Source organism: Sylvia atricapilla, chromosome Z (assembly GCF_009819655.1).
Source record: "Sylvia atricapilla isolate bSylAtr1 chromosome Z, bSylAtr1.pri, whole genome shotgun sequence".
In the NCBI taxonomy this organism is placed as follows: Eukaryota; Metazoa; Chordata; class Aves; order Passeriformes; family Sylviidae; genus Sylvia; species Sylvia atricapilla.
Window position 1 is genome coordinate 50,650,943 of NC_089174.1, and position 22,100 is coordinate 50,673,042.

The 22,100-nt window shown below is 39.5% G+C and overlaps 1 protein-coding gene across 7 annotated transcripts in view; it reads right to left on the reverse strand.

Annotated features, from left to right (window-relative positions):
• The window catches only part of SUSD1 (sushi domain containing 1), a 43,446-nt gene extending 30,216 nt beyond the window's left edge, over positions 1–13,230 (reverse strand). For 2 of the 7 annotated variants that reach the window (XM_066338695.1, XM_066338691.1), the window contains exons 1-6: positions 12,888–13,224; positions 10,911–11,042; positions 9,301–9,456; positions 8,479–8,631; positions 6,969–7,145; positions 3,302–3,481 (exon numbers count right to left, since the gene is read on the reverse strand). In XM_066338695.1, the coding sequence (XP_066194792.1) occupies positions 3,302–3,481; positions 6,969–7,145; positions 8,479–8,631; positions 9,301–9,456; positions 10,911–11,042; positions 12,888–12,975 (886 nt within the window). In that variant the 5' untranslated portion in view covers positions 12,976–13,224. Of the gene's footprint in view, positions 1–3,301; positions 3,482–6,968; positions 7,146–8,478; positions 8,632–9,300; positions 9,457–10,910; positions 11,043–12,887 lie in introns of all 7 variants that reach the window. The other 5 variants (XR_010745709.1, XM_066338692.1, XM_066338696.1 and 2 more) reach the window with 5 other exon arrangements.
• Between the last annotated feature and the right edge of the window lie 8,870 nt (positions 13,231–22,100).

Here is a 22,100-nt window from a genome sequence, read left to right on the forward strand (position 1 = left end):
CAGTAGCATACAGTAGGATCCAGGTCCTAAATGTATCTGATTTTGATCAACAGCTTAAACTCACAAATAAGATAGGAGAAGCAAAGACCCTCCATTTGTCTATATTTCAGCACTATAAATTTTAACTTGGGATTAACTAAGGCGAGTGAAGTTCACTGCTACCTCACTGACCTTTAGGGTATCTTCACAATCTTTTCCCTATCCCTGACCTTTAGAGTACCTTCACAATCTTTTCCCTATCCCAAGGGAAAATGTCCTAGAAACAACATGCAAATAAACACCTGGAGAGCAGAGATGAAAGGTGAAAAAAAATCCTGGAGGAGCCAAATACAAAAAAAGGCAGATTTGGGAGAGGACAGAAAGATGTAAATAGCACCTGGCTGTTGGCAGCCAGGAAAGACAGGTGCTGGTAAATACAACACGAATGGTAGAATGCAAAAAAAACCCCAACAAAACCAAAAAAACCCCCACCACAACCCCCCCCAAAACAAACAAACAAACAAACAAAAAACAAAAAACCCAAAAAAACCAAAAAAACCCAAAAAACAAAAAAAACAACACCCCAAAAACAACACCCAACCAAAAAAAAAAAAAAACCCAAAAAACAAAAACCAAAAAACAAACAAACAAAAAATACCCCGAACAACACCACAAAGAGTTTAACAGCACCAGTGACTATTGGAGGGGGAGAAATTATGCCAAGAAATTCAAAGATACCAACTTTTTAACCAGAAAGCAGAGAGAATCAGCTCTACTCTGACATTTCTCTTCAGCAAGTAGCTAAAAGAGAATCCACACATGCAAGTTCATTTACAGAGCTCTTGCCACCTATCCTCACACATACAAGCAATTTAGTAGAAGGAAAAAACCCAAGTATTAGATTTCTTTGTATATTTTTGCCTGTTAAATTCTGTCAGTGATGAATGATGTTGCAAATGCCACCTGCTACTAATACAGACCACATTTTTGCAATTAAATAAATGAAAACATCTCAAATACAGATGCCAAGAGGATGGTGCCAGACTCTTTTCAGTGTTCCCAGAGACAGAATGAGGAGTAATGGCCATAAACTAAAACACAATGAGTTCCACCTCAACATGAGGAAAAGCTTCTTTACACTGTGGGTGGCAGAGCACTGGAACAGGCTGCTCAGGGAAGCATGAAGTCATTCCAAACCTACTTGGATGTGTTCCTATGTCACCTGTTCTAGGTGACCCTGCCTTGGCAGAGAGATTGGACTGGATGATATCCAGAGGTCCTTCCAACACTAACTGTTCTGAGATTCTGGGAAACCAAGCATTTCTACTCCACATGGAAAGAAATTCCGTGAAGACCAGCTACACAAGATGTCTGGGCGCACACACTAAGCACATTAGACAGCAGGTATTTTAATTGCTGGCCTGTTCTCTGCACTTCAATCATCTCATTTTATGTGTATAAATCAGAGGTTGGTAAAAAACTGTAATCCAGCTTACTATCACCTTGCCTTACTGATGGCTTAATCCAATCGGCATCACAAGTAAAACTAACTGCGTAAAGACAATTTTTAATATTTAAACCAGCTACATAGAAAAGTATTTGTATACGCACACACATGTATCAACCATATATCCCAACAGACGATGCACCAAACAATGCAAATAAAAGGCATCTATAGCAATCACTTCTTATGAAATGAAGAAATTATTGTCAATGACAACTTCCTGCAGATGTTCTTGTAACTGCCTTGTTTCTAAAAGAATTTTTCAGGCAAGATGAAAAGACAATTGGTTTTCCAACATCAATCATAAATTATTTTGGAATGGTATATAACTTTCTCCCATTTTAATGGGCATTACTGATTAATTATACACACACACCATTAAGAGCATGCAAATCCCAAAGGCATCACTGCACAAACAGAAATTTAATTTAATTTTAAAGCAATTTGTTACCTCTAGTGAATATGAAAATGTAGAAGTCAAGAAGATACAAGATTTTGTAACAATTTCTTGTTGATGATTAACTTTTTTTAAAGGAGTCTGGACTAGTTAGACCATTTTTGTAACTCTTCCTTACCATTCCATTTGACCATAACTGACTTTTTTGGCCCTCTGATCAGCAGCTAGAGCTGGAATCTGGCAAAGCTCTTGTTGAAATCCATGGTAATCCTATGAGTGCAGTCTACAGGTTCAAAGCCTCAGAGCACTTAAGAGAACTCTTGACACTGCAAAGACTGATAGACCTGACTAACTTAGTCACTCTACACAATGTTGGCTTCAAAATGAATTCCCAAAATACAGTCATGTGTGCTTCCTGAATGGAATATGAATCATGACTTCTAACAACAGCAGTTCCATTTCCACTTGGGCACTTTAACAGCTGAGAGAACTGCTTTTCTGCATACTCATTGTACTTGATGTTACATGTTTTACATTCACAGTAGATGCTCAAGCACTCAAGAACAGAGGGAAGAGAGGCCTCATGCAGTAACTTTGTGAAGTGACAGCAGTCAAGGACACACTTCTAGTCCTTTTGAAAACCATGAAGATGTTTCAAGGCTAAATGAACACTACCTTCTGCAAAAGACAGCACTGCTACTTAAGAACCAGAGATGGACAGTGGTAGACACTGTCGTTTTTAGGACACAGAAGAACCCTAAAGAGCACAACAGTCAAAATCCAAAACATCTGCTAGTTGTTGCTGTTAATAAAACATCAGTACATCCTGTTTCCAAGCAAAAATATGATACCACCTTCATTACACATCTTCCTTCTCAGGACTCATTCTTTAATAAGAAAATAATTCTGGAACGAAATTCAGACAACTAGATCTAGGCTGGAAAGGCAATCATGAACAAATTTTGCTTTGGTCATTATGAGAAAAGAACAAAAAAAAAAGCAACGAGAGAGAGAGGGAGGGAGAGATAAAGGGCTTTGAATTCAATTGCCACTACTTTCACTGGACTGCACTTTATAGTGCTACATTCACAAGAAAATACTGTTAAATGCCTTCTGCCCTTCTGGTGACAGTCCATGGTCTTCTAAAGTTGAAGGCTCTCAGTGAAGCAATAAAACTCCAGTCACATTAGTCTCTTTGTGTTTGAGATAAAAAGCAAGATACCTACAGAAAGTAGAAGCTGATGTATTGCTAACACTCTCTTCTGTTACCTTTCCATCCAAAAGTACCACCATATTCCCTACATCATAAAATAGGAGGGGATTTCTTGCCTTCAGTCTTCCTCTTTTTCCTAATGTCAAAACAGGAATGACAAACTAATTAAATTGCAATTTAAACAGCCACTTTGTATGGTAATACTTACCTTCACATACATACGTAATATTCTCCCATGACTGATCCATTGTGCATTCTGAAAAATTCTTGTCTCCATTGAAATAATATCCTTCTTTACAGTGATAGTACACTCTGCTCCATAGAGTGGTAGAGTTGTCCCAGGTCATTGTTGTATGTGGAATCAGCCAAGGTTTGCCACAGTCTATTTCTGGAACACAGTAAAACAGATTAACAAAACCTTGAAATGAAAACAGGCAAGACATATGAAAGTGTTAAACATGGAGGGATGAACTATCCCAGCAAGTTATACTTCACTTCTTTTCCAGTTCTTAAGAGATTTCTAGAAGTCAGGCCAGTTCATGAGAACCCAGAATTTTGTGGCTGGAGACTTTATAGCAGGGTGGGGCATTTATCCTACCAGATGACCCATAAAATACAATGAAGTGTCCTGATTGGAAATGGTGAGCAGCGATCTTTAAGCAAATTTTTATGAATAAGTTTATCTTACCACAACAGTCTCTTATACTCAACATGCTATTTATTCCTTTATTTTACCTACTATTAGTAACAGCAGATATTAAAAAAGACACATGGTCCAAGGAGGGTCACAAAAGAACAGCATCAAGAAGGTTATGTTCCTTTGTAAGTGGATTTAATTCAAGTTTTGAAAAAGGATGCTGCTACAGACAAGATGAATGAGCAGTTCTGATGGAAAATTTGATAGATTATGCAAACCACTTTACAGATAATTAGAAAGCTGGGATAATGAACTAATAATTTAATTCATTTGCTCAGGTTTTGGGGGCAGCATAATAAAAACAGGAAACAAAAAGAATAAAAAGTGAAGATCAAATAGATGGAACAGTGTTATTTAGGGTAAAATCTGCTTTTGAATTCACAATGAACATTATAAAAGATAACAATAAATTAAATTACACATCAATAAAAGATTCTACACCACTTCAGTTAAAAGAAACAAACACTGCAAGAATTAAAATCTTAACATCATTAAAGCTTATATGGAGCAAACAAGTTCTTTTAAAACCATTCAATAATTTAAAGTGATTCTGCAATTCTATTTTTAAAAAAAAGGAAACCAAAGAAGTAAAAACTAAAGCTTATAGAATCATGATCTTTACAACCTTTAAAGGAAAATTCATTTACATTTGCCCATATGTGTTTTGGTGGGCAATACATCTGCCATCATGGCTGCCTTCCATTTCATACACCAGTGAGTATGAACGTATCTTCTATATATTACCAGAACAAGCCTTGGAATAACTAATGCAATGCAAGCACGTGCTTAACTCACAGAAGGACAGTATGTGACGAGACACAAAACTCCTGCTGTTCCAGCTACCCTGCCCATGGCCATTCTGCAAGCAGACTGAAATGCAGAAGCACATTCTTGAGAAACACTGCAAACCTTCTACTTAGACTCATGACACAGAATGAGAATATTAAAGGTCATTCTAAAAGCAGAGTGTGGTTATAACACACACATGGAGCATTCAAAAAATTACTACATTTGATTGCAATAAACTGAAAGCTTGATCCTGCTGGATCAAGCAGAAAAGATTTTCCAATAAATGGAAAAGAGAAGCTGTGCAAATATGAAAACCAACTAAAGAGTATAATTATTTTAAGGTCTTCTAATAAAGAATATGAACCCAGATTAAGAACAAAACAAAACAGAAACAAACAAAAAACAAACAAACAAACCCACAAAAGAAAACAAAAACCAAATCACACCCCCCAAAAAACCCAAAAAAAAACCCCCAAAACCCAAACAAAACCCAACCAAAACCCAACCAAAAAAACCACACACCAAAAAACAAACCAGAAGGGTTTGTTTAGAAATGTATCTCTGCATTTCATCTTATTGAGGACCTCTTTAGCCTACATTCTTCCAAATCATAGCTCTATAAGAGATTTGACTAATCTCAATTAGCAACAGCATGTTTGAGGAATTATAATTTGCAACTAGAAGCAGTCCAAATACAGGAATTTTGAAGACATGTTAATAACTAATAGCAGTTTGATTTCTGATGATAGCTTCAAGACTGGATATTGAACTGGAAAAATGTCAGCAACTTAGGCTATATTTTCATCTCAATGCTTGACATACATTTGGATTATGTTCTTGAAGTGTTAACTTTTAACAACTTATTGCAACTTCATTAGCAACACAGATTAAAAAAACCCAAAACAAAACAACAAAAAAAGCCTTCTGTTCAGTATATGGTTTCTGTTTATTACGACATACAATACAAAAGTTTCCTGTTAAGGTAAGAGTCTAAATAATGCTTAAACAAAGTCAAGTAGCACACACACAAGCAAAAATATGAAGAATTTGTTAAAGGTACATTTACTAGTACTAAAAAAAAAAAAAATCAACTTGCTGGTTTTGCTAGAAAGAGAAGTCCTGATTGAAAACCAGGAAGAGAACTTGCAATATAAGGAGGAAATAAATTTGACATTTCAGACTTTTGGCTATTTCTTGGTGTATCATTTATTTTATTTCAATTAGCCATAACAGATGTGCTGAGAAAGTCTGACCTAACTTACTGTTTGATTGTAGAAATTTTAAAAATCCCATGAAAAAGGAACTTCTGAAAAACATTAACAAAAATCAGATATATCAGCAACTCACAAGAATTGCATTCCACAATCTTTCACTAGGGACCACTTGAGACTCTGGGCACTCCCTTTTTGTTTTCAAATTCACTGTCCTTTATTTATTTTGGGGGGGAAGTGTTACTTGCATTGTTTTATAATTGTTTTATCTTTTCCTTCTTACGAATTTCTAGTGATAGTTAATATTTTGCTTTTTTCAGTGACATTGTTTTAGCATCCTTATTTTAATTTATTCACTGCCCGTAAATGTTACATTTCTATCCATTCTTAAATAAATAAAATAAAATAAAAAGGAAAGAACTGGAAACCAACAGGACCATTGTCATTTCAGGGAAAGAAAGAACTCTCCTCACTAAGTGACAATTTCCAGGATGACAGTTCTTCCTTGTAGAATTGCTATACACAGTGTATCTTCTGTTAGCTAGCACTTCAAGTATCATTTAACTAATACAAAGGCTTTCTAACTATTCACTGGAGCACAAAAAGAATCGTGCACTCATAAGCAGTAATATTGCCAGAGAATGGATGATTAGAGCACCAAAGCCAAGTACACATTTTTAAGACAGTCATGGGAAATGTAACTCCTCAGAGATGTGGAAGTGTTTGTTCATACACAAATGGTCTTAAAATTATGAAAACTACCCAGAGATAAGGAGTGTTTGATGCCTCTCTTTTGCATCTACAGCAAACCTCCAGACAAAACTTCACAAGGTGTCAGGAAAATTGATGCTTTCATGAGAGGTCAGTGATGCCTTCCAACTCAGTAGCCTTTCCTGCAAAATACTAAAGAAATCTAGTTGTTTTCTAGGCCTCAGCCCACAGGCAGAAGAACACACTGCAGTGTCTGTAAAAATGCGGGGACCAGCGTAAAAAATGTTACTACACTAAAGAAAAGGGTAAAAAAATAACATGTCTTTTTATTTTCTTCTTTTTCTGCAAATAACCAGATCTTGAAAAAACATTTCCTTCAATGGAAACAGTCTATTATCTTCACAAACACACTTCCCATGCATAAACCCCCTCAATGAAGAATTTAAGAAAGATTTAAGACTCTTCACCTTTACAGCTTAAAGTGGCAGGTTCCCAAGTTCCATTTTCAGTGCAGTATGAGAACTTCCCTTCATTGCTGTAAAACCCTTCTCGACACTCGTAATGAACTGCACTTCCTGGTTGCACACTGTAGTTCCCCACAATGTAGCCATTCTTCATTTCAGGAGGGGAACCACATCCGATTTCTGCAAAGAGACTGGGTTGGAAGATCTCACAGTACCTAAATCACAACACCTGACCGCTTTAAAATTAGCTGAACTAGATGGTCATATCACAAAATACACCTGGTCTGATAAATCTGAGGGATTGCCAAAGCAGTAGAATACTAGATTTGAAGAATTGTCTGGGCCACAGCTGAAGTAAAACAAGGAAGCAGTTATTAAGCTACACCTTTACTAACATACAGCTGGAGCCATTCACAACACCAAAGAGGAGACACTGCAATATGATGGTGCTTTGCATGGGCCAGTCTCATTACAGCAATAGCTGAATGACTCTTCAGCATTGGAGGAAAATTTCAGGCCTAAGTGCACAGCTTCATTTCCCTGTGCATGGGAAAAGTGAAGCATTTTGCAGCAGATAAATTGAGAAGAAACGTTCTGCCCCTCAAATCCTCCATTTCATTGAAACAGCCTGCATACAAAAGCTCCACTCCTCCAGCACATCTGCTTGGACAGGGCTCCCTTGTGCAACTCTGCAAGAAACACAATTGGTACAGACACTCTACTTCACCACAAAATATGGAGAGGCAAGTCAGTGAGATAAGAAGCAGGGTTATCAGCAATTCTGGCAAAAAAAGCAGAGCACTCCAGCCAGAAAAAACAATCAATTGCAGGCTGTGAGTTTTACTGATGGTTCTGGCAATAATTCAGAAACAAAAGCTGAATACAATCCAGGGAGCTCCTTCCACCTAGGATGCCTGTGTTCATTATGTACCCTGCTATCCACAGCTTACACTGATAGTAGTTTGCATCTGTGAAACTGGCACTAAAGACAGATTTTCAAATTGGAAACTTGGTTTTGGTTGAGGGTGGTTTTTTTTTATGGCAACATAAACTGAACCATTTATTTATGCAGAAGAGACATTATGTAATAAATAGGTAGATTTTTATTTTATTATTTCTCTCCCCTAGGCTTTTTTCATTCATCTAACCTCTCTTATCAGCTATTTAGTCTCTCTTCTCTTCCCCTTTATGTAAACAACTGGATTACAACACATTTCCTTTCTACTCAGAAACTAACTACATTACTTTCATAACATTCTCAAGCTTCTCTGACCGTGCACATCTGAAGCAATATCTAGGAATATCTAGTGTTGACTCTGGGACCCTGACATCACTGGAATAAACCAAATATGAGAAGAGAAAAAAAAAACCAAAAAAACCCAAGAAAAATCCACAGCAAGCAAAGTCCAGGCAAAGGGTTTCTGCCCTGGAGAAGCATAGGCCAGAACATGCACTACACTATGGTGCAACGTGATTTTATCTGCTAGCAAAAACAGCATCCAAAGATTCTCACCTTTGCATGAAACGTTGTTTTCATCTTGATGAAAAGAATGTTCTCCAGTTTCTAATTTATAACCATCATTGCAGTAACACATGTAGCTTCCTTCAGTATTCACACATCTTGCATTGTGACCACACAGCCCAGACTCCTCACATTCATCTATATCTAAAAATTCAGAGAAAAGTAGATGCGCTTCATAATAGGGTTTTTTGTTTTAAGTAATTAATAAGGGCTCGAGCTCAACTCTTCCACAGAGAGCTCTATACAGCTTCTCACAGCTCTTCTAGGAAACAAAGGAACATATAATTGTCTCATCTTCAAGCATCTGGAAAGAGGACTGTTGCAATTTTGTAGCTAGCTATCTTTAGAATTACTGCTGGTTTACTTTACAAGTAGTTTCCAATGTTATATGCTGTTCAAACAATTCCAGAAAAATCCTGTATCTGGGCATCTCTTGAACGGTTATGACAGTTCATCACTAACAAGGAACTGGCTAATATTCTACTCTAAACACAAAAATTACAATCTGGGGAATTTTAAGTATCATCCTATTTTGTAAATCTAGTTGCTGCTGCTTCTTCTGAAGAGATTATTGCTTGAATGAGACTGTGAAGCTATGATTTGTAACATAGCAGAGTTCAAAATGGAGTTAATTCATAGCTACTAGGAACCTGGATGTCAAACAAGCACATCAACCACAAAAAGTTCTCTGATATAGTGCCAGAAAAGAAGCTCTACAGTGATGAGAAAAAAAAAATATATATATATATATATTTCTGCAGTAGAAAATTAAGTTCTGGATTTGTCATGCTCAGGATTCCTTTTGATGTCTACCTGTACAGTTTGTGCCATCATTGGGAATAAATGTCTTGTTGTTGTTGGAGGCCCGGTATCCATCTAGGCAAACACAGTAAAAACTTCCATGTGTATTATGACACAGTGTATGATTTCCACAGATCTTGCTGGCTCCAATCTGGCATTCATCTTTATCTGTCAGTACATGTGAAAAACATCAGAGAGAGATTAAGAAAAGTGAGGTATTCTCCCCTCCTCACTCATGTGCAAGTAATCAGACTTCTCCTTACTGATTTCCTTTATAAATTATTTGGGATGTAAACAGTTGGTAAGCTGAAGAACAACAGAAATTCTTGTTCCTGGATGAAAATGTGAACATAGTTTCATGGCACAGCTTAAGTTGATCTAAGAGTCTAAGACCTGCTGAAACCAGAGGACCCTGCTCTCTCCTTCTGCTCTTCCTTATGGCATACACTGACTATAGCTCTTCATGGAACACCTGGGTGGCGGTAATCCCAAGCACAGCTACAGTCTGGGCAGAGAATGGATCAAGAGCAGCTCTGCCAAGAAGGATTTGGGGTTGCTGGCGGATGAGAAGCTGGACAGGACCCAGTCATGGGCACTCACAGCCCAGAAATTCAAATGTGTCCTGTGCTGCATCCAAAACAGTTGGCAGCAGGGGAAAGAGGAGATTCTGCCTCATTGCTCCACTCTGGTGAGACCCCACCTGGAACCCTGCATCCAGCTCTGGGGTGCCCAACATAAGAAGGACATTAACCTGCTGGGGCAATTCCAATGGAGGCCATGAAGATAGTCGTGGGCTGGCGGAAGGGGTTGGGGAGAAAAGAGAAGGCTCTGAGAAGTCCTTATTATGGCCTTCCAGTACCTAAAAAGGGCTTTCAAGAAAGCTGGAGATGGACTTTGGACAACATCCTGTGGTGCTAGGACAAGGGGGAATTGCTTTAAACTGAGAGAGGATGGATTTAAATTTGGTATTGTGAAGAAATTCATCATTGTGTGGGTAGTGAGGTACTGGAACTGGTTGTCCAGAGAAGTTGTGGATGCCCCAATGCCTCATCCTGAAAGTGTTCAAGGCCAGCTTGGATTGAGCTCCAAAGCAACTTCGTCCTGTGGAAGCTGTTCCTGGCCATGGCAAAAGGTTTGGAACTGTGTGATTTTTAAGGTCTCTTTCAGCTTGAAGTATTCTATGATTCCATGTTTTTCCTATAACCAGATACCCGAACTCTGTGCAGGGTCCAGCAGCTGCCAGTGCTTTGTGAGAGAAGGGTAAGAGATGGGGAGGAGGAGATTGTTGGTGAAGGACCACCCTCTTCAAGCACACTGGTAAGCTCTTACAGACACTGAGACACAGCATTTGACACTGTTCTTTGATTCACATATTGATTCGTTCACATATGAGGCAGTCTTAGAAGGACAGTATCTGCCTCAGTAACAAAATATTAAACAATGCTTCTGAACATTTAGAAGTCTTTTGGTGAGGAAAAACAACACAAATATATTCTATGGGAAATTCTGCCAGGAAATGACAAAGCTTTTGGCATGCTTCAGAGAATTCATCAAAATTACTTGAGAAGGAGCACTTTAGGAATTTACAGAGTTTCTTTCCATTTTATAAACAAGCAGCCTACCTTGACAATGGGTTCTTCCATTGCCTACAAATCCGTAATTGCAGATACAAACACTTTTTCCTCCACTTTGCTGACATGTTGCATGAATGTGGCAAGTTGCACAGACATCAGGAATAGATCTGTTCACAACTGCTGTAAGGACAAAAAACCACAATTACCTTTTTAAAAGTACCTTACAAGTGGCATGGTAGGATAACTAGCACAGAATTCAAAGTGGAGATAAAATCCAGACTAAAGCACATAGAATAGACTACTAACTTCCCCCAGCTCATTTTGAAACTTGTAGGAATACCACAGCTATTGTATTAAAAGACTGAAGATGAAAAATAAACAGAAAAGACTAAGCAAACTACACTGAGCATTTTTGTCCATCCTTCTCTTCTCTGACAAGGAAAGGAGTTTTTCAGCAATCAGAAAGGTTTAGAAGGTATGTAGTAAGTAGATTTATCCAATATTAGCAATGTTTTCCCCATATGCATTTGCTTCTCTTTTGTCATTATTTCTGTTTCCTCTGTTTTGTTGTGGTTTCTTTATATTATTTACACACAGACCTTCGGGATACGTACCAATCTGTTTGTATTGTGTCACTATGGTAAAAAATGTAACTCATAAAAATGTTGCGAATGCTGCCAGGAATAAAATTACTTACATTAAAGTAATTTTAGAAATTAATTTATATTAAAAGTGGTTGAGAAGCACACAATCTAATTTTCTATAATTTGACAGGACTGTAAATATGCATGAAATTAGAATAAAATATAAATTTTTCTCTTCTTTGTATTCATACTTGCATTCATACTTGTATTCATAATGCAGGGCATTATGTTCACTTTTTTTTGTTTTAATTTTTTTAATTTTATTTTTTTTTTATTAATAACCTCTTTTTGTTATCACACATACCCTCACTTTCCAAATGACAAATGTCAGCATAAGAACTAATACTGCACAAGCTGATGTCACATGGTGCTTGACATAGAAGTATGGAATTTTTCACTTTTCTAAGACAGCTAAAATTTATAAGCATACCAACATCACTCTATATTTAGCATCACTGACAGAATTTTTGATTATTCTACAACGTCTAAATACATAACCATAAGTGGAAGGAGAAGGCAACTGAACACTCTAGTATATTTTTATACATCAAATTTATCACTGTGATAAAACTGCTCTTCCACATGCACAGGGTTTCAGTTTTACCCACAGTGCATTTATTAATGCCTTAAGGCTGTGAGAAGCATCTTAGATTCCTACTCTTAAATTATCCACGCTTTTATATACTTGTGTATGTGATTCTGATAAGAACAGAAAACAAAAATTGTCAGCATGCAATGGCAGACAACATAGATCAGGTAATTAAATTTACAAACAGTCACGGAGAGAGAACTTTCTCATGATACATCAATCTTCTGATAAAACACGGGAGTATCTTCCTCTGATTGCTGCTTCAGGAGATTTAAAAAATCATGTTTCCACCTCCCCCTACTACTACAGCTGAAATTTTATTAGTTATTTGTCCTTCACAACACACATTCCATCATGACAGCACTACAGTCATCTCACCGTTTTGGTCCTACCCAAGTCCTCCCTCAGGCGCGGCTCCCGCCGTGGCAAGGCCCTCCGGGCCGGCCGGACAGGTGGGGGCCGTCAGCAGGTGTTGAAGAGACACCCCAGCCAGCGCCAAGGACAGCACCCACCACGGCTACCATCGCCACCAAAGCCGCAGGCACCATCACCACCACTACGGGATGCTCCGCCACCGCCGTGGGCCGTCTCCCACACTCTCAACACGTGCCGCTCCTCCACTATCCCCGTGGGATAAATGCACACCGGCATGAGCTGCCCCACCACCGCCCCGCAGCAACGCTCCGCCACCACCAGCGAGGGCTGTCCGGCCACCACCGCCGGGCGCTGGACGGCGCGGCAGGGCGGGCGCCCAGCTCCAGCTCACAGTCCCTCCGGCCCGGCCGCACTCACCCCGCCGCCGCCCCGCGCTCCGCGGCAGCGCCAGCAGCAGCAGCAGCAGCAGGAGCGGCCCTGGGGCCCGGCCGTCCCCCGAGCTCATGGTCCCGCCGCGCCCCTCGCTGCTGCACAGCCCCGGTGCCTCTGCATAGTCCCTGGGGGCGGAGGGAGGAAGAGGAGCCGCGGGCAAGGCAGAGCCCAGGGCAGGGCAGAGCCCGCGGCCCCGGGCGGAGGGCTGCAGGCGCTGCCTCCCGGCGGGCGGGACGCCCTTATCGCCGCCGCCGCGCCCTCGGCCCTCCCCGGGGCTTTTACCCTCAGCGAGGCCCCTTTCCTCCCCGACCTCACTGCCGGCAAAACCCTCTATATTTTTTTTTTCCCCTTTTTCCTCTTTTCCCTGGCACAACGCCTTTCCTTCCCCGGGACCCCGCCTCTGCCCCGGCCAGGCGGGTGGCGAGGCCGATAAGAGCTGCTGCTGTACATAGCCCGGGGGCGGGCGGAGAAACGGATGGTGGGATTATATATGATTCTCGGGCAGTGTGGCTGGAGAGATGCACCTGTTTGTAGGTGGGAGCTGTGCCGCCTCCCGCCAGCCGCCGGTCAACGGGACCGAGCATCTCCCCGAGCGGGGCGCCGGGGCCGGAGCGCTCGGTGTGCCTCTGGCGGGAGGCCGTCCCAGCTGCCCAGGCACGCCCAGGCACGGAGCTGGCGCCTCAGTCCTGCGGTGTACGAAGCCCGTGCATCCGTACACCGCCAGCCCTTAGTGCTTGAAATAAAGTAAAACTTTTTCACTGCAGGCCTTAGACGCCGCTCAGGTGAATTCATAAAACTTGGGTTTAGGCAGGACCAGTAGCGCTGCCTGAAGAATTTTCTGCTGTAGAAGAGTAGTAATAGCCCTAGCGCTCATAGTCCTCATTCACGTCCGTGAGCCTACATTTTAGAAAGCTGCATAAATTCTTTTCATCTACAAATGTATTTGCCCAGTTACCACAACAGAGAAGTGCCAAGCTGAGGAATCGGGATGCCTAACACAAAATTAGAATTCGGTATATTTGATAACTCCAATGAGATTCCTGAAGAAGTTCTGCTGATGTGGTATGGTGGCTTTTCATTAATGCCCTTGAATGCTAATGCAGCCCAGTCCTCTGTCACTAATATTAAGTGACATAACCTGGTCTTTTACTGCTGTGTAATAACAATCACCAAACTATTGGTGTCTGACTTCAAGGGATGCAAACTCCAGTTTCAGTGAATTATCAAGTTATCAAATTCATTGCTTTATTTACTTAAGTTACTCTCTTCCAGTTTTTGAGGTTTTGGTTTGTTGTTTTTGGGAGGTTTTTTGTTTGTTTTGGGTTTTCTGTTTGTTTGGGTGGGGTTTGTTCATTTTTGGTTTTGTTTTTAATTAGTGTTCTGCCTACTTAAGCATGTATACCGTTTTTATCAGTTTCTGCTACACTTATTCATTTTGACTAGATTCTTCAGCAGCAGCCAGTTACATTCAATTGATCCTACTTTTGGAAGAACACACTACAGATGTCATTACTGCATATTTCTCCCTTAAAATTACTGAAACTGGAAGCGTGCATTCTCAGTGGTGGTAAGTAGATTATCATTATGAGGAATGGTTCAGAGAGCAATTGTTCTGCACAACATATTAAAATGGTTTGGAAATTACAAATTTCCTCTTCCTTGGCAGCTCACTGTGTAGCAGACCTACTAATCACTGCAATTTCTACTGTTCCTTTCAGAAAGTGTAGTGGAAACAACTTTTTATAATTATAAGCACCTCATGCAGCAAACAGGAAAATATTTTTGGCATGAAGCCTGTAGAAATACATCGTATTTATAAAGAGAACAAATTAAAAATTGTAATAGAAATATTCTTTAAAGAAAGAAACAAGGATGTGTATCAGCTGAAAAAGTACTGGACCTAGACTAGAACCTCCTTGTAATGTTACTATCTATCATATCTCAAACAGACAATTAAATGCTGTTTAAGACGTCTTTCAGAACCAAACAATTAAACTACACACAAAGGCTATTTTAAATCCAGTGCATGGTCATAAGAAATAAGTGTCCAAAGATGTTAAGAGGTCATTTGTTCACAACAAGGCCAACTCTAAAATTCCTGACATACTTGTCTAACTTGTCCTTTATGCTGACAGTGATGCAGAATTCACAGCATTCCCAAACAATCTCTACCACTGCTTCAGGTTTGAAACCACTAGTTAGATTCATCACAGATCATTTCTGCCCAGAGGTCACCTGTCCAAGCCCCAGCTAATTGGTATAGAAAGGTTATTAAAGATTCAGGAGGGTAAGGCAGACTAGTGTCCCAACAAGCTGATCCTTAACATCTTGGGCAAATCTTACTTGTTTCATATAGAAATCTCTCTAATGAAAACAGACTAATATCTACCTATATTTTCTGTTCTGGATAGGATAAAAATTTAAATCTTTTCCTTGTCAAACCTAAAGGAAGCCTAGTCTGTTATTACAGTGTTTCCTTCATCCCTAACATTAAATTAGCCAGAGGATGCATGTACCAGTATTTCTTCAATTTTTCCTCTTTTTGAAAAGAAAATATTTTTGATGGTCAAAGTAATTAAATGTTTCCAGAGATGTTTGCAAGCTTCCTGTGCCCTCTTAGCTTGCAAATGTCTAAATGCAGTAAACTGAAAATCAGAAGTGCAAACTGGATTAAATATCTCCTCAGCTATCTGTACTTGTTCTGTGTCCTCTGCAGTCAACGAACATCATCATGTCACCCAAATCTCTTTACTTTTTCTCCTAAGGATGTTTTGACATGGATTGCACTGCTTATTTTGACAGATGAAGACAAAATATAATACTAATAGCTCTTTCAGTAAACACATTTTTAAAAACACAGCAACCATCTTCAGCCAGGGCGAATAAATGTATTTCATCCTTGTTAAAAGATCACTCAGCTATTCATAGTGCAGTTGCATTCCTGAACAGCTTGCTATCAAGTGCTTCTTTCCAACTGGCAATGAAAAGAGTAACTACACCTTGATGAAGGATTCCTTCGACCTGAATTCTGTCTCTCTTGCTTATTTAAAATTATTTAAATTAATAACTGGTTTCTGGTTACCCACTTAGTTTCCAGAATAAGAAACACCAATTGTTGAAAATAACTCAAAATATTCAGATATAACTGAAAAGATTGGCTGAGCCTCTTCAGTTTCTGTTGAAATTCTTCAGTAAATACAGTGCAGAAGTAAAGCAGTATCTCATATGAATTTTCTTTTGAAGGAAATATTATCACTTAAGCTGTTTGCAGCATTTCTGTCTGTTCTTTCAGGGTGCCTATGCTACTGTCTCAGCTCCTAGCAGATGAAGTCAAGATGAAAAGGTAAATAAGATTCCTGTAAAAGCATTGAATACCTGAATTTGAATTCTAAATATTGAATACTTCTATACAATTTGCCTAGAGGATAGGCCTTGGATGTAACATATATGAGAGCACGCCCTGTACATCTCATAACAAGGGCATAGTAGGTGATAAAGCCTGCTGACAGTTACTGCTAATCAGAAAAGCAGCTCTCCAGAGCAAAAGGGCTGCTATCTGGGTTTCAGCATAGGAGACCAAACTGGGCTTTGCCATAAACCCACTGGGAGCTTTGATAAGATAACTCCTCTCTGCCTCTGTTCACTTCCCCCTCCCACTTAGGTGTGTAATTGCGATAGTATTCCTATGTAGGTTGTATAGTGCAACATAACCTCTGGTAGAAGCTTTCATGCCACAGCAATTTTCAGAAGTTTTTAAACCACAAGGACTTAGTGTACATTGGTTTATGGGGGGTGTCCTAGTATTGTCAGATCTTGGAATATCATCCAAGAATACTGCTGATAGCCATTGTTTCTGATTGTTTCATGTTATGTCATTATTTTGAGGGTTGTGCTGACTGAAGACCATAGTTAAGAGAAAAGAGGCAGAGAGAGGCACAAAGAAAAAGTTCAGAAACGAACAGTAACAGTCCCCCCTTAATACATTTTTAAAATAATAATTAAATAAATAAAAAGTAATGTGATTTTTTCAGCTCCAAGTAGATAAACAGACATCTTTTCCTTTCACATCCTAAAATACCTGCTAAAATCTTTTTCTGAAGAGAAAGAACTTGGCAACAAGATACATGCTTTCTTCTCTTTCTCTGCCAGGTTTCCCAAGCTTACCACAGGGGTGTTGGCCTTTCTAACAATATATTGTATAGGTACAGGGAAAAACCCAAATCCCACTGACTACACAATTATCCATGTATTATCCTTCTCTAACCCTCAGCTTTACCATATTATGGGCAAGATGAGTCTAAAAGTGTGTCTAAAAACAATATGTGGGAAATATGGCAATTTGTCAAATTATATTATCTATGAAGATAAATCCCATATTACGAGTTCCTGGCCATCGTGCCTGAACATGTTCCTGTGAACCTGCTTTGGCAGGGAAGTTGAACCAGATGATCTCAAGAGGTCCCTTCCAACCCCAACCATTCTGTGGTTTTGTGACCAGAGATAATAGACCAAACCATTCTGAAGCTGCTCAGGCAGCTGGGGATTCTTTTGACATGGTTTCTTTCTCTATGGACCAATTGTGTGACCTCAGACACAGACGGCTGAATTCCTTTCCCACCGTTGGGGTCACCACTTGTGACGGAGGGTCACACTTGTGGCTGCTGTTAGGAGCATGAAAGGACGACGCAGGCCAGCAGGAGGTCAAGCAGGAAAGCTTCTACTTTATTTTTCTGACTCCATATATATATACAAATTTACAGACAGGCCAAGATTGGCTACACAGGTAGCCACCTCTTCGACCTCGTTGATGACCATCACCATCAATCATCATTCTCCTTCCTAGAGAGGAAGAATGTAAACAATTCTAATAATATACATAGTTTACTTGAAGCTGCGTGAGAACAAAATGCAAAAAGTGAAAAACAGGCAAACTTGAGGCAACACCAATTGTACTTTGTCACCAGGCAATCTCAAATTTTCATCTACACTGTGTAGTGGGAAAGAAAGGGAATCTAGTAACCCAACCTTTCATAGTAAATACCTCAACCTTCACTCTCTGAGTTGTTCTGTAAGCAATTGAAATTTTACCTGCTATTTATCAAGTTTAAAGTAGCTGTTTTTATCTCAATTAGAAAACACCTTAAATTACTGTATTTTTAGACCCTGGGAATACAAAGCCAGCAGAATGAGTTGGATTTTAGATTAAAAAAATCATGCATTCATTGGCATTAAAAAAAAGAGTGTTTTTGTTTTGTTATAAAGCCAGCACAAGCTCTGCTCTTTGACTTTGGAAAATTAAATTAGGTGTAACTCTATTATTTTACATTTACTGGCAATCAGAGGAGAAATACACCCTAGGTGATGGCATTTCTGTGTTGTTATAAATTGTAACAAAGACTTAAGGTTGGCATTTCTGTGGAAATAAAAGGCCACCTAGTTTTTTAGTTTTCTTTTCTATTTGAATTGCAAAGTTGAAAGTCCTATTTATCTTCAAATAATAGCTGCAAGAAATTAAGTTTGTCTTACAATCACAAAATCACAGAATGAGAAAGGTTAGAAGGGAGCATTGGAGTACCCTGGTCCAATGTCTCTGCTCATGAAGGGTTATCTGAGAGCACATGGCAGAGGATTCCATCCAGATGGTTCTTGAATATCTCAGTTGAGGGGAACTCCACAAACTCTCTGGGCAATCTGTTCCAGTGCACTGTCAATCACACTGTAAAGAAGTTCTTCCTTATGTTCGGGTGGAACATTTCTGCCAGTTGTCCTATTGCTTGGCATCACTGAGCAGAGCCTGGCTCCATCCCCTTGAAACCCTCCCTTCAGATACTCACAGACATTGATGGGGTGCCCTCTCAGTTGTCTTTTCTCAAGGCTGAACACACCCTACTCTCGCAGCCTTTCCTTATAAGAGAGAGATGCTCCAAGTCCTTTAATCATTGTTGCTGGCTTTCACTGGACCCACTCTAGAGCTCCATGTCTTTCTTGCACTGAGGAGCCCAGAATTGACATCACTGCAGGTGAGGCCTCACCAGGGCTGAGCAGAGGGGCAGGATTACCCCTCCAGACCTGCTGGCAGTACTCCTCCCCATGTAACCCAGCATACCATGGGCCTGCTTGGCCACCACGGCACCCTTGGCTCATGAACTTTCCATATAACAGAAAAACTTGACATCCAAATAATGTAAGCCTGTGAGAACTAAATGATGACTGACCATTTAGGCCTACAGGAAGCTGAGAAATTTTTTCTTGCTATGTGCTACGTGAATCCACTGTCTTATTACAATTACAGATTTTTTTATTCTATACCCATTTGACGCACAACCAGATGTACAGCAGAGGGTGTTTTAAACTTTGGTTGAAGGTAGAGCCCCATCATTTGGAGACTAAGAAGTTATGTGTATGTCAGTTTGGAGGTGTGGTTGTTTAGATTGGATCCTAGTCTTTGAAAGGGACAAAATCAAAGGATTCCCAAAGTTACATTCAGCATCTTAACCAAGCCCAGAGTTTCTAGGCAATTGATCTGCAAAGTTATCAGCAATTTTCCTGTTTGATTTCATGAGACAGTAAGTGAGTGAGATATCCCAGGCAAGACAGGATGCTGCTGCTAACATCTTATGGTCAGGCCCTTCAAAAGTAACCACTTCCTTATCTATTTTCCTGTTGATGACTGGCAACAATGACCTGAAAATATTTCTGAAGGGTGTTGATTAAAATAATATGCTTAAAAAGCCCTAAAATGAAAAAAGCAGTCCTCCTATAATATAAACTTGGGAAAATCTAAGCCCTGCAGAATAAGCTGTTTGTGTGAAAGCTAGAGGTACACAATGATTGAACAACTTCCTCAAAGAAAAACTGTTCACACAAGTACCATAGTTCTGCACTGACTGGTGAATAAAGAACTCCACAAAGAGTTCCAATAAGTTCTTTGGAAATCTTGCAAGCACATATAGCATCCTTGAAGGGGAAATTAACTCAGGCCATCTTGTGTCAGACAGGCTGTAACCAGCAGTGCCAAACCAGAACAGAAAAAGAGAAAAATACATTGATGCTATAACAAGTCTTAGCATCAAGAAGTGTAGTGTTTATTAACCTTCATGTCTCTGTGGTTGAATCAACATGGAAAGATCTAATGCTTAAAGAGCATAATGCATAGTCATGTACTGTTGAAACAAACACACTCAACAATGATGGAATTGATTGGGAGAGGTCTGCTATCAAAAATCTTTAACCAATTCAGTATCGATAGACCAACAAAGGCTCTGAGAAAGAGGATAAACTAGTTGAAACATAAAGAGCAACAGTATAAACTCTGTATGCTTTTAAAGAGATAATTCATACCTCAGCAAGACAGAATTTTAAGCTGTTCACTCATTATGAGAACATAGCCACAAAAAGGAAAAGAGCCTGTCATCCAACCAAACATCATATATGAAGAGAAGTATAGAAACCACTTTCAGTTAATAGATATGATAGAAGAATATAGATAGATAGATAAAAGTGTGTTTACTGCTTGAGTAGCAAACAGTTTTAAGAAATTTATTGTGACCTTAAACAGAAAAACTACTTTCAGAGCTTTTCAAAATGGGGAGCCTTAGTTACACAATTCACAAGATACTTCAAATCTGATGACTAGAGGAGTTGAATTCTCCATACACAGAAATGACATTTTGCTGAAGGTACTGTATTGCTGTTATTAAATCTCACACTGCTTTTGGACAATTTGGCCATAGGAGAGAACTGGAAGAGGGAAGAAAAGGAAAGAAAGAGAGAAGGTCAGTAATGTTGAAAAGTCAGACAGTAACATTGCCATGTTTTTAGGTAAGAACTAAACCTGACCACGCCAGATTTTTTTCAGAAGTTTTTAATTATAATAGAACCCACAACCCTCCTTTCCAGAACCCACCCACATTGCATTGACTAAAATAGACCCTGGAGCTACAGTTTTTCCCAGATCATCAGTGGAATTTATAGTACTAAATGGCAGTTATCCTAATTTCTTTAGCCTTTGTCCTTTTTTGTGCTGAGATCATATTTGTTTTAAAAAGAGCTTCAAATTTATTTTTACAGGCAGTGATACTTACTGAATATATTCTCTAGGCGCATGTTAGGTAGCACCATAGCAGAGTAGAAATGGAACATGTATCCAACCACAAAACTGTAAGCCTATAGCATTATGCAATACCCTTCAGTCCACCCTCCTTTAAAAAAAGGTTCCAAGCATTGAGCAATGTAGCTTTGCAGACCAAGATGGGGTCTGGAGAGAAAAAAGCCCACAGAAAAACCTCAATAAAAACCCTTACAGACCCTTCATTGTGCAAACATATTCATAGAACATATATTCATAGAACAGTCTCAATTGGAAGCTTAAAGATCATACAGTTTGGTCTGCCTGCCATGGGCAACAACACCTTCCATCAGACCAGGTTGCTCAAAGCCCCATCCAACCTGGCCTTAAACACTGCCAGGGATGGGAAGTCCACAACTTCTCTAGCCACTGATCCTGTTCTAGTGTCTCGTCACTCCCACAGTAAAGAAATTCTTACCCATATCTAATCCAAACCTCCTCTCCTTCAGCTTAAGGACATTTGTCTTTGTCTTACTGCTCTGTGAAAAATCCCCCTCCAGCCTTTTTGTATCTTCCTAAGGTGCATAGCTAGAAAAACAGTTTACACAGTAGATTTAATGGAGGAATCACCAAAGGTACACTTTGCTTCCATTTAAAGATCTGATTCTCACAAAAGGACAGAGTAGCTGTACTTGAAGCAGATTGGAAATAAAACACAGGACCTAGAAGTGTTATCCTGAGGAACTGTCAGACTAAGCAGCAAATACTATGGAATAAGAATGATCACTAATTTTAGACTAAAGTATTACTCTTGTTTTAAGAGCTTTTTTGGAGGCAGGCGACTCATACTCTTACCTCAGCACTACCCTAAAAACATTTGTTCTCATTGTCACTGGACTGTTTCTCTTTGGGTTTTTTTTTTCAGCATCTGAGATGAGGTTTTTGTCAACAGCAATGGCATTGGTCTGGAAATCGTCTCTGGCATGACTCACTTTTCTGAGGTCTCTTCTTCCCTCTGCCTCTACCCCCCAACACCTTCTCTCACCTACATATTCTATCACAACTTCTGCTTTCATTATCTTTTGTTTAGACATCCTTATACTCACCTGCTACATGCCAAAGAACTCAAG